A 16,995-nucleotide genomic window follows, 5' to 3' on the forward strand; every position below is an offset into this window, starting at 1 on the left:
TTCACCATTTAGAAGGTACTCGGTTCTATCCTTTTTAAATCCAAAGTGTATGACCTCACATTTGCCTATACTGAAATCCATTTGCTACAGTTTTGCCCATTCACTTAATCTATCAATATCGCTTTGTCATTTTATACTTCCATCTACATTACTTACAATACCACCAAAAACAGATTACTTCACATTCATCTCATTGCTATTTATGAAATTTTTGTGCTTAATATAGCTCCTGCTTCAGCGTACATAACAGCTAAAATAATTCTATGCACGCGAGGTGCTTTAGTATGTTTCTGCAATGTGATAAGATGCAATATAAATGCAAGTCCTTCTTTCATTACTGGTTGCTCTTTGTCTCAAGCTGTGTCCTGCACCCAAATTTTTCTTCAGATGAAGCCTACATAAATGTGGTATTTTGCTCACATTTCTTTCATTGCAACAGTTCTTTTTCCTTTCACCATGATTTGGTCACATTAGAGAAGGACACATTTTTTAACCACTGAGTTGTCATATGAATGCATGGATAACAAGATACTTGAAAGGCTGCATACATACACCGGCATCATGTTCCAACTCAGCCATTAGTTCACAGCTATTCTTTCTTGAGCTAGAGAGATCAGCAGAAGCACATCTCCAGACCTACAGAAAAACAAAGGCAAAAATTAATTCAGCTACTGAAGCTTGATTATTCATCATTAGAAACTAAGAATGATTCTAATTAGATTATTTTACTAAATCGAAGAAAAACAACTTTCAATACTGGAAAAAGATAGACTTTTTTTTCAAAAAGCAATTTCAGGCCCAAACAATTGTGACCTATCCTACCTCGGCACAAAAGTATATCTCATGGCCACTATTGCGATGTCAGACTTTAAGCAATTAATGAGCCTGAAAATAAAACACACTTATGACAAAACCACAAATGTCTTCTTTCCTGATGGAGCCATTTGTTGTATTAAGTACAATAAACCAATAGCAGCCAAGCAGTATTCAGTTAATAAAGTGAAAGTGCTGAGAAACGCATCATATTAGTCATGGGGCCACGTTCATTGTAAAAAAAGTAGTTTGATTGACCAGTCTACAAATGAAGTAATACTGGATACTAATTTCAATGCAGATAATAGTAGTATTCAACAGAACTGTGATAAAGCACATTCCTAAGATTGTTTGTAGCTCTATAAGGAGTCATATCATATCAATTACAGATGACTTTCATTATACACAGGCATCACAAGTCACTGCTATCATGCTGCCATATATATTCTTATTTTGGGGGCTCTTTATCTGAATCCTGGTTTAAATAATAGCAACTACTTGCATTTATATAGCGCTTTTCATATAGAAAAATGCCTCAAGGCACTTCACAAAGGCTTAATCAAAAAAAGTGGATGCCGAACTAAAGGAGATATTAGGATGGGTGACCAAAAGCCTGACCAAAGGGATGGATTTTAAGCCTGGTATTAAAGGAGGAGCAGGAGGTGAAGGATTTAGGATGGAAATTCCAGAGTGTGGGGCTTAGGCAGCTGAAGGCAGTGAAAAGAAAGGGTGCACAGGGAGCTGAAGTCAGAGAAATAGAGAGTTTGGGGGTGGTTGGGAGTGGGCACGAGCAGGATGTTTATAGGGCTGGAGATAACACAGATAGAGGAGGACAATGCCATGAAGAGATTTAAATATGAGGATTGCAATTTAAAAAACTGAGTGCTGAGAGACTGGAAGGCAATTTAGAAAGAAAAATAGTGCCTTTTATGACCACTGGACACCCCAACACCAATGAAGTACTTTTGAAGTGCAGTCATTGTTGTAGTGTAGGAAATGCAGTAGCCATTTTGCAACAGCAAACTCCCACAAACAGCAGTGTGATAATGACCAGATAGTCTGTTGTTTGTGATGTTGATTGAGGGATAAATATTGGCCAGAACACCGGGGATAACTCCCCTGCTCTTCTTCAAACACTGGATCTTTTAAGCCTACCTGTGATCAGTGAGAACGGGGTGAGGGTGAGCAGGCAGATACTGGATTAGATATGAGCAGCAAAGTATTGAATGAATTGAAATTTACAGATGGTACAGAATCAGAGGCCAGCCAGGAGAAATTGGAAGTGTCAAGGTTAAATGTGACAAATGCGTTGATGAGTGTTTCGGCAACAGATGTCTGAGTTGGGGGAGCAGGCAGAAATCTTAGAGGTGGTGGTAGGCAATCACTGTGATAGAGAGGATGCGCAGTTGAAAACACAGGTCAGGGTTGAATAGGGTACCGAAATTTAAAAATGGTTCGATTCAGCCAAAGGCAGTGGCCAGAGAGGGTAATGAAATCAATGGCAAGGGCATAGAGTTTGTACGGGCTGGAGACGATGGCTTTGGTCTTCCTAATGTTTAGCTGGAGGAAACTGCAGCTCATCCAAGATTGAGAACATCTGTCTGACAACACTGAGGCAGTGGAAAGGTAGAGCTGGGTGTTGAAAATGTGAAAGCTGCCCAATGTCTGTGGTGATGGCACCAATGGGCAGCATTTAGATGAGGAGTCATAGAGTTATACAGCACAGAAACAGGCCCTTCAGCCAGCCATCAAGCACCTATCTATTCTAATCCCATTTTCCAGCACTTGGCCCAATAGCTTTGTATGCTATGGTGTTTCAAGTGCTCATCTAAATAAGTCTTAAATGTTGTGAGGGTTCCTGCCTCTACCATCCCTTCAGGCAATGTGTTCCAGATTCCAACCACCCACTGGGTGAAAAAAATTTTCCTCAAATCCCCTCTAAACCTCCTGCCCCTTACCTTAAATCTATACCCCTTGGTTATCGACCCCTCCACTAAGGGAAAAAGTTTCTTCCTATCTATCCTCGTCCTTATGCCCCTCATAATTTTGTATACCTCAATCATGTCCCCCTCAGCCTTCTCTGCTCCAAGGAAAACAACCCGAGCCGATCCAGTCTCTCTTCACAGCTGAAATGCTCCAGCCCAGGCAACATCCTGGTGAATCTCCTCTGCACCCTCTCTAGTGCAATCACATCCTTCCTATAGTGCAGTGACCAGAACTGTACACAGTGCTCCAGCTGTGGCCTAACTAGGAACAGGAGGTGGTCAGAAATGGGTCTCTGGGGGACTCCAAAAATAATGGTATAGGAGTCGGAAGATAAGCAATTGCTGGAGGCGCTCTTGCGAAGATTAGGTAAGCAAGAGTGGAACCAAGCGAGGGCTGTCCCATTGAGCTCAACAATGGAGGAGAAATGTTGGAGGACAGTGAAGTCACTAATTGTGTCAAAGGCTGCAGAGAGGTCAAAGAGGATAAGGAGCGACAATGCACCACAATCACTAGAGTCTGTCGTCTGTTACTTCCATACATCTTGCCATGTCCCTAAGAACAAAGAAGAACAAAGAAAATTACAGCACAGGAACAGGCCCTTCGGCCCTCCAAGCCTACGCCGATCCAAACCCTCTATCTAAACCTGTCGCCTATTTTCTAAGGGTCTGTATCTCTTTACTTCCTGCCCATTCATGTATCTGTCGAGATACATCTTAAAAGACGCTATCGTGCCCGCGTCTACCACCTCCGCTGGCAATGCGTTCCAGGCACCCACCACCCTCTGCGTAAAGAACTTTTTTGGTAGTTTGACTAGTTTGGTATCAGCAAACTTCTATCATTCCTCTTGTGCCTATGTCCAAATTATGTGTGTAAACGGAAAACAATACAGAATATTACTCAAATAGGTTTTTTTTAAACCCTGCTTAGTGTGATACTGGAATGAACTTAGAGGAACTAGATTTTAAGATTACTCACTGCCTGCAAGTAACTTTCTCAGATATTGTCAGTACTATTATCTTCTAGCAAGCACAAGCCCTACTCTTTGCCTCCCACTTGTCTGAAGTGCAGTAGGACATTTTTCTAACTTGAAGACAGTATATAAATGCAAGCTGCAGAGATAGTGGATGAATTGGTTGTAGTCTTCCAAAATTCCCTAGATTCAAGAAAGGAGGGAGACAGAAAGCAGATAACTATGGGCCAGTTAGCCTAACACCTGTCATTGGGAAAATGCTAGAATCCATTATTAAGGAAGTAGTCACCGGACATTTAGAAAATCATAATACAGTCAGATAGAGTCAACATGGTTTTATGAAAGGGAAATCATGTTTGACAAATTTATTAGAATTGTTTGAGGATGTAACAAGCAGAGTGGATAAAGGGGAACCAGTAGATGTAGTGTATTTGGATTTCCAAAAGGCATTTGATAAGGTGCCACATAAAAGACTACGACACAAGATAAGAGCTCAAGATGTTGGGGCTAATATATCAGCATGGATAGAGGATTATCCAACTAACAGGAAACAGAGAGTTGGGATAAATGGGGCATTCTCAGGTTGGCAAACTGTAACTAGTGGAGTGCCACAAGGATCAATGCTGGGGCCTCAAATATTTATAATCTATAATGACTTGGATGAAGGGACCGAGTGTATTGTAGCCAAATTTGCTGACGATACAAAGATAGGTAGGAAAACAAGTTGTGAGGAGGACACAAAGAGTCTCCAAAGGGATAGAGTGGGCAAAAAATTGACAGATGGAATATAATATGGGAAAATGTGAAGTTGTTCACTGTGGTGGGAACAGCAGAAAAGCTGATCATCTAAGTGGAGAGAGACTGCATGAGTGGTACAGAGGGATCTGGGTGTCCATGTACATGAATCACAAAAAGTTAGCATGGAGGTACAGCAAGTAATTAGAAATACAAATGAAATGTTGGCCTTTATACAAGGTGGATGGAGTATAAAAGTAGGGAAGTCTTACTACAACTGTATAGGGCATTGGTGAGACCTCACTTAGAGTAGTACTGTGCACAGTTTTGGTCTTCTTAAGGAAGGATATACTTGCATTGGAAGCACTTCAGAGAAGGTTCACTAGGCTGACTACTGGGATGAAGGAAAGGTTCAGCAGGTTGGGCCTATACTCATTGGAGTTTAGAAGGATGAGAGGTGATCTTATTGAAACAATATAAGATTCTGAGGGAGCTTGACAGGGTAGATGCTGAGAGGATGTTTCCCCTCGTGAGGGAATCTGGAACTAAGGGCTACAGTTTAAAAATAAGGGGTCTCCCGTTTAAGATGGAGATGAGGAGGAATTTCTTCTCCTAGAGGGTTGGTTATCTTTGGAATTCTCTTCCCCAGAGAGCAGTGGAGACTGGATCATTGAATATATTCAAGACTGAGTTCGACAGGAGTCAAGGGTTATGGGGGGCCGTCAGGAAAGCGGAATTAAGGCCAGTCAGATCAGCTATGATCTATTGAATGGCACAGCAGGCTCAAGGGGCCGAATGGCCTACTCCTACTATTTCTTATGAAGCAATTGCTGTTGCCATTGTTTTGCCAAGTTTGGGGCAAGCTTTGCATTTGGAGAAATCCAGATTATATGGCGGTCTAAATTGGGATCATGTCATTTGTATGGGTTAGGCGGGACCTGGGCTATTAGGGGCTTATCTTGAGGGTATCTGCCAACCCGCAAAATGCAATGGGTTGGGCGTAAGGATTGAGTGTTGGGGCACCTTTTGAAACACTAGCTTATGCTGTTTATCTTTTTTATTTTCCCTTCAGGGGCCAGGTCATAATACTGGCCTGCCCTCCCCTATCTTTGCAATGGGTCGCTTGTGTTCATCAAAAGGCCAGTACACCTCAGCTTAATTCATTTACTAACATCCAAACTTACACTAGGTCCCTGTGAGGCTAAGAAAGAGGAGCTCCCAACTAGAGAGTTGCCACCTTTTTTGAGTTAGTTTGCTTGGGCAGGCAGAGGCTCCTAAACAGGACCATGGGAAACATGCAAGACAAGTCTGAGACAAAGCACATCAGCAAAGTTTGCTGCCAGCTGGCAGTTTCCTGCTAGATATACAACAGGAGTCTGCTTGTTGACAAACCAATTTTGTCTCCATGATGTATAAGCAAACAAGTGCCAAGGGTGTTAATCACTGGGAAGTATCCACAACAATTTTATAGATTTTAAAATTGGGTGCCAGTGTCAGCAAAAGTGAAGACAGTTTGACCAGTGCACATATACCCATGGGAGATCCCTGTAAACGGATACTGGAAGAAATAAAAACAACAAAACCTACATTAACTGAAATGTGATGCTTATGATTTTTAAAATAAAACTTCATTTTAACTTAATTTAAAACTTATCAAAGCTTTTACAGAACTTGTGAAAAGGAAATTATATAATTGTTTTCTGCATTTTATTGATGCAAAGAGACTAGGGGCGGAATTTTACTAGCTCTCCGGCGTCAGAGGTTGTGGCGGGGTGGGGGACGTAAAATTCTTCCGTGACAGGCTTGCCACAACCCCCCATGTCGAGAAGGCTCCGCCGGTTTTTATCGGCAAGGCTTTGGTGCAGCCCCCCCACCCGGCAGTGGGGCCTTCATTTATTTAAATTTTTAAAAACAATGCAACATAATATAAATGTATAAATTAAACTTTCTTCTAAGGGCTGGAAGCCCTTTAAAAATGGCGCCAGATGCCATTGCTGGGGACGTAGCAACCGCCCCCTCTACATCAACGGGGCGGCCACTCTGCCCCCTCCATTTAAATGAGCACCCACGTGAAATAGCGCAGGGGCTCAGCGATGGCGCATCCACGCGGTAAAAACACAAGTCAGAGCATGCCGCCACAATTTGCACCGCGCTCATAAAATTCAGCCCCAGGTGTCAACTATTTTCTGTATAAATGTTCAAATGTTGCTATTGCTCAATGTGCTATCTTCCAACAGTCCATATACAGCAGGATATCCATGCAAATTTTATTTTCATGGGTTGTGAGCGTCGCTCATTTGTTGCCCATCCCAAACTGCCCGCATGAAGGTGGTAGTGAGCTACCTTCTTGAACCAATGGTCCATATGATGCAGGTACACCCACAGTGCTGTTAGGAAGTGAGTTTGAGGTTTTTGGCCCAGTGACAGTGAAGAAATGGTGATATAGTTTCAAGTCAGGATGGCATGTGGCTTGGAGAACTTGCAGGTAGTGGTGTTCCCATGCGTCTACTGCCCTTGTCAGTAATCAGATGACAACACAAATGGATAACTGCAATATATATAACCTATAACTGATGCCACTAGTGTTCTCCGTGTACTGGAAGTCCTTTAAAAATGGCTTCCTGCCTCCACCACCTCTTCAGGCAGTGAGTTCCAAATTCCAACCACCCTCTGGGTGAAAAAACGCTTCCTCAAATCCCCCCTAAACCCTCTGCCCCTTTCCCTAATTCTATGCCCCCTGGTTCTTGACCCCTTTGTTAAGGGAAAAAGTTTCTTCCTATCTAACCTATCAATGCCCCTCAGAGATCTGACCACTGCAGGCTTACAGGAGGAGGGAAAACAGGAAAGTAAACACAGTACACTTCGGGTATCATTGTGGGTAAAGGAACAGGGCTTTCGTTTAAAAAAAAAGAGATTACATTCAGGAAAATATGTTCGTAGTTCACTGCTTCCAGGAGATTCATGCCCCCACCCTCTCAAAATATACACAATTTATTGGTGGATAAAACATCTGAGTGAAAAATAAAAATTAGAGTCATAGAGTTATACAGCACAGAAACAGGCCCTTCGGCCCATCGTGTCAGTGCCGGCCATACAGCACCTAACTATTCTAATCCCATTTTCCAGCACTTGGCCCATAGCCTTGTATGCTATGGTGTTTCAAGTGCTCATCTAAATACTTCTTAAATGTTGTGAGGGTTCCTGCCTCCACCACCTCTTCAGGCAGTGAGTTCCAGATTCCAACCACCCTCTGGGTGAAAAAACGCTTCCTCAAATCCCCCCTAAACCTCCTGCCCCTTACCCGAAATCTATGCCCCCTGGTTCTTGACCCTTTTGCTAAGGGAAAAAGTTTCTTCCTATTTAATCTATCAATGCCCCTCATAATCTTGTACACCTCAATCATGTCCCCCCTTAGCCTTCTCTGCTCCAAGGAAAACAACCCTAGCCTTTTCAGTCTCTTTTCATAGCTGAAATGCTCCAGCCCAGGCAACATCCTGGTGAATCTCCTCTGCACCCTCTCCAGTGCAATCACATCCTTAAAGTCAGACAAGTGGAAACTTCCAGCAGATTAAATATTGCCCGTTCATCTCTGGGGCTAGTTTCAACCCAGAGTAACGGGATTAGAACAGAAAAATACAAATACCAGAAATATCTGTCATTATTGAAAAAGAGACAGATTAACTTTTGAGGCTTAAACCCTTCGTTAGAAATTGCAGTCCTTTCATTTTTCATGACATCTTTAGTTCTTAAATCAGCAGATGTGGTCAAAAACAAGTTACTTCAGTTTTCTAAGACTGGAAGACATTAGTCATCAATGAGTCAACTAACCTTCCAACATTTAATGTTTAGCAGCTAACTCATACTTTGGAACTACTAAATCAGAGTTTTACTGCTTTGGACTAGGGTACACAGCGACGAACATTAACTTGACTTTACATATATAACTTTTCTGTTTTTCTTTGGAAGTGACTCAATTGGTAGTGGGTTCAAGCCCACTGCAAAATTTGAGTACATAATCTGAGGCCAACATTCCAGTGCAGTCCTAAGGGAAAGTTTCATTATTAGAACTACTGATTCTGGTGGATATTAAATATCTCATATTCAAAGCATGAGGAGCTCTTCTGATGAATTGGTCAATATTTCCCACTCAATCAACACCACAGAACAGATTAATTAGTCATTCACTGCTTCTGCAGGGTTTTACTGTACATAAAATGTAATAATGGTCATAAGGTCTATAGGAAAAATAAGGAATATAGAAGAGGGGGCGGAGTAGACTTAGTGATTAAGGATTAAATCACTTCAGTGATAAGGATATAACAAGGGGTAAGCAGGCAGTGGAAACTTTGGCCAGAATCTTAAAATAGCAGACCTGTACGCAGTGGGGGTGGGGGGAGGGAGGGTCAATGGTGTGGTAGCAGGTTTGGAACCCATTTGTTAGAGAAGTGGTGTCTGCTGTGGTTCTTTAACTCAGCCAGGACGTTAGCATCCCACTTCAGGGTTTCCCAAGCAATGACAGAGGGCAGGGATAATGACAGGCCGCATCTGTCAAAGGAAGGTTTTCTCATTAAAGGGACCCCAGCAGGGGTCAGAATGATGGAACTGCATATTGATTCCTGAGACCTCAGCAACCAATGGAGAGACCTGGGAAGGCTACACCCCATGTACCTGGAGGTCCTGCTGCAGGATCTGAGAAACTGAGTAAGGTGATGCATGTCAAGGACGGGAGGAAGAGGTCAGCCTCTCAAACCAAGCAGGCATGGATGTAAGCGGCCGGGCAAGTGAGCAGTAGGAGTGTTGTTCCTCCTATCTGGATACCATGCCCCATATGGTTCAAGGACCTCAAAAGGGCAGGAAAGCTGAGTGGCATAACACTTTCAGGTGCCAAATCCCCCACTGACCTTCCCAGCATTCAGTTGCACAACTCTCCTCAGACCAACATACCTTCAGAGCCACTCATTCCTGTTTCCCAAGGCACTACCTCACATTCCCATCTGAACAACCGACATTGATACTCACCCTCACCTTTGTGCCACATCGGAAGCTCTCGTATGGAAGGTTGTTGCAGTGCCAGAACAGATGTGGTGGAGACAGAGAAACTAGGAGAACTGAGAGAAACCAAACACATTTTCCCCTCCCCTTTCAACATTCCCTAGGGTCTGTTCCCTTCATGACATCCTGGTCCACTCCTCAATCACCCCCAACACACCCTCCCCTTCCCACGATACCTTTCCATGCAAGCACAGGAGATGCAAAACCTGCCCTTTACCTCCTCCCTTCTTACCATCCAAGACACCAAACACTCCTTCAAGGTTAATCAGCAATTTACTTGTACTTGTTTCAATTTACTTTACAGTATTCAGTGCTCACTATGCAGTCTCCTCAACACTGGGGGGAACCAAACGCAGGTTGGGTGACCGCTTTGCTGAACACCTCTGTTCAGTCTGCAAACATGACCCTGAGCTTCCAGTTGCCTGTCATTTTGATTCTCCACCTTGCTCAAACTCTGACATCTCTGTCCTTGGTCTCCTGCAGTGTTTTAATAAAGCTTAATATCAGCCTGAGGGACAGCACCTCATCTTTCAATTAACCATTTTACAGCCTTCTGGACTAAACATTGAGTTAACAATTTCAAATTGTAACCTATGCCCCTATTATATTTCTCTCTCTTTGCTGGTTTTAGTTTTTCTGTCATGTTTCTCTTTTTTTTTTGCTTTTGGATGGCAGCAGTTCATGATTCTGCCATTACATATCCTCTAGACACATCTTTTGTTTCTTTACTTGTCCCATTACCACTCCTTTGGTCTTGCACCATCAACCCTTTTGTCATTTAATCTCTTCTGCCTTCCACCCTTTCAATAGCTTCCCTTTTATTCTTTTGCCCACCCTCCCCCCTTTCACTTGCTTAAAACCTATTGCATCTCTAACTTTTGCCAGTTCTGAAGAAAGGTCATTGACCTGAATCATTAACTCTGCTTCTCTCGCTTCTGATGCTGCCAGTCCTGTTGAGCATTTCCAGCATTTTCTGTTATTATTTCAGATTTCCAGCATCTACTTTTTTTTGCTTTTCCAAAAAGTTGGAGATCATCTGTTAAGCAGTGAAAGTACACTCTCAGATGAAGTGCAGTGAGCACCAACTATTCAGTTTCACTCTTTGAAGGCTTTCCTGGCAGTCAGCTTCACTGAATAAGCACTCCCCAATGTCCTCTCGCCTGGTTGACCCTGGCAAGTAACACACAGCTTGGGGAAAAACATACGCAGGCTGTTAAAGCCAGAATTCTGGGTTAAATATGGAGATTATTGGGGATTTAAATACTTTGATTAGTTACCTCACTCACAACTCCACAGTGATTTCCCACTTGCCTACAAACCCAGCCCAGTGAAACCCGGAAGTGAGCAGCAGTTCACGTCAGGTTTCTGACCTGACACTACTTTTCAGAGCTTCAACCCCACAAATTCTGCCCATTATGTGTAGACTTAAGAAATGAAAAAGGATTCAAGACTGTCATGGGAGTTGTGTATAAGCACCCTGGTAGCAGCTATGACATGGTAGATCGTATAAATGTAGAGATTAAGCAATAATGTGGCAAAGGCTGCGTGGTTTTAATGGGGTATTTTAACTTTCATATAGATTAGGATAAGCAGACTAGCATTTTTGGAAAGTTAGTGAATTTCTTGAAAGTGTCCGGGAAGTGTTTTGTAACAATATGTCCTGGAACCAACAAGGGGACAGACCATATTAGATTTATTAATGAGTAATGAGCCGGATTTAGTTAACTGCCTAACAGTGAGTGAATATTTATCTAATGGTGATCATAATACGATTGAGTTCAACGTAGTGTTTGAAGAGGAGAAATGTGAACATTCTAGATTTAGCTAATGCTGACATCAATGCAATCAAACAGACTGCCCACCGTAAACTAGGCAAATCTGATAATGGATAAAATGACAGATCAGTGGAGGCTGTTCAAAAAAGAATTGAATGTGATACAGAACCAGATTATACCCCTAAGGGGCAAGAGCTTTACTTGCCAAAAAAAAGACAGCCATGGATGACTGAAGAGTTAAGAGACAACATCAAACTAAAACGAAAGGCATACAAAAATGCAAACAATACCACAGATCCTGGTGAATGTGAAAGATGCAAACAACAGCAAAAGGTGACAAAATAGATAGCAAGAGCTACAAAACAGAAGTATGAAAAGAAACTTGGAAGGGATATCAAAATCAACACAAATTTTTTTTACAATTATATTAGGAAAAAGAGGTTGGGCAGGAGCAAATTAGGCCCCTTGAAAACTGATAACGTGATACTGTCAATGAAAATAAGGAAATGGCACTCATGTTGAATAATTACCCTGAATCAGTACTTGCAGTAGAGGAAGAGGTCAGCTTGCCGAATATCCCAAAGAAACTAACACTGAGTCAGGGACAGCGACTCAACAAAATTAACATAAGCAAAATAACAGTAATGAAGAAAATAATGACACTAAAGAGTGACAAATCCCCAGAACCAGATGGTTTCCATCCCAGGATTTTAAAGGAAGTTGGTGAGAACATTGCAGATCATGAAGTAGAATTTGTCTGGGTGGAAATTAGGAATAGCAGGAATCAGAAAACACTGGTGGGAGTAGTTTACAGGCCCCCTAACAGTGGTTTATATTTGATGACAGAACATTAAATGGGAAATTATTGGAGCATGTAAGAAAGGTAATATATTAATTGTGGGGGACTTTAATCTGCATGTAGACTGGGACAATCAAATTGGCAACAGTGGTCTAGAAGATGAATTTGTAGAATGCTCTTGTGACAGTTTCTTGGAGCAATACATTGTAGAACCGACTATGGATAAACCTGTCTTAGATCTCGTATTGTGTAATGAAGCGGGGTTAATAAGCAATGTCATAGTAAAAGATCCACTGGGAAATAGTGATCATAATACCACTGAATTTCATGTTAAGTTTGAAACTGACACATTTCAATCACAAACAAGAATCTTAAACTTAAACAAAGCCAATTATGAAGGTATGAGGGGAGAACTGGCTAAGATTAATTGGGTAAACAGACTGGAAGGTATGGCGGTAAATGAACTGTGGGAAAAATTTAAAGAAACAATTCAAAGGGTTCAACCAAAGTACCTTCCATCCAAAACCAAAAACTCATCAAGAAAAACCCATCTGTGGCTCACTCAGGAAGCTGAGAGCATTAGACTAAAAGAAGAGGCTTACAGTGGTGCAGTGGTTAGCACCGCAGCCTCACAGCTCCAGCGACCCGGGTTCAATTCTGGGTACTGCCTGTGTGGAGTTTGCAAGTTGGCCCTGTGTCTGCGTGGGTTTCCTCCGGGTGCTCCGGTTTCCTCCCACAGCCAAAAGACTTGCAGGTTGATAGGTAAATTGGCCATTATAAATTGCCCCTAGTATAGGTAGGTGGTAGGGGAATATAGGAATATGGGATTAGTGTCGGATTAGTATAAATGGGTGGTTCATGGTCGGCACAGACTCGGTGGGCCGAAGGGCCTGTTTCAGTGCTGTATTTAAATTTAAAAAATAAATAAATAAATGTTGCAAAAAAGTAGTAGCATGTCTGAGGATTGGGAGTGTTTTAGAAACCAGCAAAGGGCCACCAAAAAGCTGATGAAAAGGGAAATAGGAGTAAACTAGCCAGCTATATGAAAAGATTGTAAGAGCTTTTATAAGTACAGAAAAAGGAAGAGAGTAGCTAAAGTAGACATTGGTCCCTTAGAGGCAGAGACAGGAGAAATCATCATGGGGAATGAGGAAATGGCAGAGGCATTGAATAAATATTTTGTGTCTGTCTTCACATTAGAAGACATAGTTTCATACCAGCAATAGGCAGTAACCTAGGGGCTTAGAAGAGTGAAGAAATTAAGGATATTGATATCAACAGAGAAAAAGTATTGCAGAAATTTGAGGGACTAAAATCTGACAAGTTCCAGGGACCAGATAGCCTACATCGTAGGGTTCTATAACAGATAGTTGTAGAGACAGTGGATGCGCTGTCTATGATTTTACAGAATTCCTTAGATTCAGGAATGGTTCCGTCAGATTGGAAGTTGGAAAATGTTATGCCGCTTTTCAGAAAAGGAGATAGAGAGAAAACAGGGAACTACAGGCCAGTTAGTCTGTCAGTCGTTGGAAAGATGCTGGAAACTATTATTAAAGAAGTTTTAACACTGCCACTTGGAAAAGCATAATATGATTAGAACAAGTCAGCATGGTTTTACTAAAGAGAGATCCTGTTTGACAAATTTATTAGAGTTTTTTGAGGATGTAACAAGAAGGGTAGGTAGATAAAGGGGAACCAGTAGATGTAGTATACATGTATTTCCAAAAGGCATTCGATAAAGTGCCACATAAATGATTAATAGGAAAGATAAGGGCGCATGGTGTTGGGGATAATATATTAGCGTGGATAGAGGATTGGTTAACAGACAGGGAGCAAAGAGTGGGCATAAATGGGGCATTTTCAAGTTGTCAGGCAGTGAATAGGGTGCCGGAAGGATCAGCGCTGGGGCCTCAGCTATTTACACTTTATTAATGACTTGGATGAAGAGACAGAGAGTAATGTATCTAAGTTTGCTGATGATACAATGCTCGGTGGAAAGATAAGCTGCGGGGAGGATCTAGAGAGGCTGCAAGGAGATGTAGACAGGTTAAGTGAGTGGGCAACAAGATGGCAAATGGAGTATAATGTAGGGAAGTGTGAAACTGTTCACTTGGTCGTAAAAACTGAAAAGCAGAATATTTTTTAAAAGGTGTGAAACTGGTAGGTGTTGATGTTCAGAGAGACTTCTCGTACAAGGAAGGGACAAAGTTAACATGCAGGTGCAATAGGCTATTAGGAAGCAAATGGCATGTTGGCCTTTATTGCAAGGGGATTGGGGTACAGGAATAAAGAAGTCTTACTAAAATTGTACAGGACCCAGGTGAGACCGCACCTGGAATGCTGTGTGCAGTTTTGGTCTCCACATTTAAGAAAAGATATACTTGCACTGGAGGCAATGCAGCGAAGATTTACAAAATTAGTCCCTGGGATGAGGGGGTTGCCCTATGATGAGAGGTTGAGTAAATTGGGCCGATATTCTCTGGAGTTTAGAAGAATGAGAGGTGATCTAATTGAGACATACAAGATTCTGAACGGGCTTAACAGGTGGAAGCTGAGAGATTGTTCCTACTGGTCAGAGAATCTGGAACATGGGGATACAGTCTCAGGATAAGGAGTCAATCATTCAGGACTGAGATGAGGAGCAATTACTACACACAAATGGTTGTGAATCTTTGGAATTATTTACCCCAGAGGGTTGTGGATGGTCCATCATTGAATATGTTTAAGGCTGGGATAGAAAGATGTTTGGTCTCGCAGGGAATCAAGGGATATGGGGAGTGGGCAGAAAAGTGGAACTGAAGCCCAAGATCAAGCCATGATCGTATTGAATGGCGGAGCAGGCTTGTTGGGCCATATGGTCTACTTCTGCTCCCATTTCTTGTGCTCTTGTGTTATGCACTAACTATAATCTTCCAGACTTCTCTTGATTCAGGAACTATTCCTTTAGATTGGAAGCGTCACTCTGCTATTTAAGCAAGGTGAGAGAGGGAAACCAGGGAATTATAGGCCAGTTAGCCTAACATCTGTTGTCAGGAAATTCCGAGAGTCTATAATTATTAGGACAGGGTGACTGGACACCTTGAAATTTTTCAGCTGATCAAAGAGAGCCAACATGGATTTGTAAAAAGTAGGTCATACCTAATGAACCTGATTCAATTTTTGAGAGACAAGACTCTATGAATGTTATTTTCACAGACTTCCAGAAAACATTTGATAAAGTTCTTCATAAGAAATTGTTAGCTGAAGTTGAAGCTCATGGAACTGAAGGCAAATTATTGACCTGGTTAGGAAACTGGCTGAGCAGCAGGAGACAGAGAGTAGGCATAATTGGCAGATACTCTAATTGGCAGGAGGTGAACTAATGGTGTCCCACATGGATCTGTGTTGGGGCCTCAACTATTCACCATATTTATTAATGACTTAGATGAATGATGGATAATGATGGAAGCCACTTATCCAAATTTGCCAATGACACAAAGATAGGCGGCATTGTAAGCAGTGTAGATGGAAGCATAAAATTACAAGCAAGATGGTGATAGATTAAGTGAATGGGCAAACTGTGGCAAATGGATTACAATGTAAGCAAATATGAGGTTATCCACTTTACACCTAAAAAGAATGGAAGATTGTACTTTCTAAATGGTGAAACACTAGAAACAATGGAGGTACAAAGAGACTGGGGGTCCAGGTACATAGATCATTAAAATGTCATGAACAGGTACAGAAAATAATCAAAAAGGCTAATGTTATGCTGGACTTTATATCTAGAGGACTAGAATAAAGGGGGTAGAAATTATTCTACAGCTATACAAATCCTTGGTACGACCACACTTGTCTGTGCTCACTTCCTTTGACTGTTTCCTACTATAAGTTCCTATATCCACTTTTATAATAGCAACAGAAAGTGCTGGAAATACTCAGCAGGTCAAGCAGCATCCGTGGACAGAGAAGCAGAGTTAATGTTTTATTTCAGATTTCCAGCATCTGCAGTATTTTGCTTTTATTTTATAATAGCAACCATGTGTAAACTTGTAAAGCTGTAATCACACACTTCCACCAGTGGATATGATGGACCTCCACCAATGGAGGGAGGGTATAATGACAGCGTGACAAGTTGACAAACATTGACTGGTAGTTTCCATTGAAAATGCACTTATAGGAAATTGAAAGAAGGGGACGAAAGAAAGAAAAAAAGAACTTGCACTTACATAACACTTACCACAACCTCAGGACATTCCATAGCATTTCACATCCAATCATGTTTTATTGAATTGTAGTCACTGTTGTAAATATAGCAGCCAATTTGTGCACAGCAAGGTCCCACAAACAGCAGTGAGAGTAATAACAAGATAATCTGTTTCTGGTGATGTTGGGCAGGACACCAGGAGAAATCCCTTGCTGTTCTTTGAATAATGCAATGGGATCTATTACATCCATCTGAGAAGTAGACAGGGGACTGGATTTTGTGGAGGAGGTGGAGCTCCCGACGCCAGGCCGAAACGCGCGGTGGTGGGGGAGGGGGGGGCGGGGAGTGCCCCTTAGACTTTTCATGTCCCCCACAGTGATCTTCTGGTGTTTTGAATGTTAAGTGTCCTGCACTGCAATCCCCGTCTCTTTAAAGACAGGGTTCCTGCCTCCAAGAGCTGGCGGTCAATCACAGGGCTGGCACCTTAGCAGTATCAACAACGCCACTGGGAGTGGTGGCCACTGCCGATATTGTAGAGGTCTTAGACCCAGGTCCAGCACTGGAACACCGGACGTCAAGTAAGTGATGCGGAATCGCCAGAGCCAGTCTGAAGGCCCCGGCGAGTTGGGTGGTCGTAAAGCCCAGGGGGAGTTTCCCAGCTGGGGCCCTCTGTGGGCCA

At 42.2% G+C, this 16,995-nt stretch overlaps 1 protein-coding gene across 3 annotated transcripts in view; it reads right to left on the reverse strand.

Annotated features, from left to right (window-relative positions):
• nsmaf (neutral sphingomyelinase (N-SMase) activation associated factor) overlaps positions 1 to 16,995 on the reverse strand; it is a 116,702-nt gene that overhangs the window by 9,514 nt on the left and 90,193 nt on the right. For all 3 annotated transcript variants that reach the window (XM_068031884.1, XM_068031883.1, XM_068031881.1), the window contains one exon: positions 553 to 636. In XM_068031884.1, coding sequence (XP_067887985.1) covers positions 553 to 636 — 84 coding nt within the window. The remainder of the gene's footprint in view (positions 1 to 552; positions 637 to 16,995) is intronic.

This window comes from Heterodontus francisci, chromosome 5 (assembly GCF_036365525.1).
Source record: "Heterodontus francisci isolate sHetFra1 chromosome 5, sHetFra1.hap1, whole genome shotgun sequence".
Taxonomy (NCBI): Eukaryota; Metazoa; Chordata; class Chondrichthyes; order Heterodontiformes; family Heterodontidae; genus Heterodontus; species Heterodontus francisci.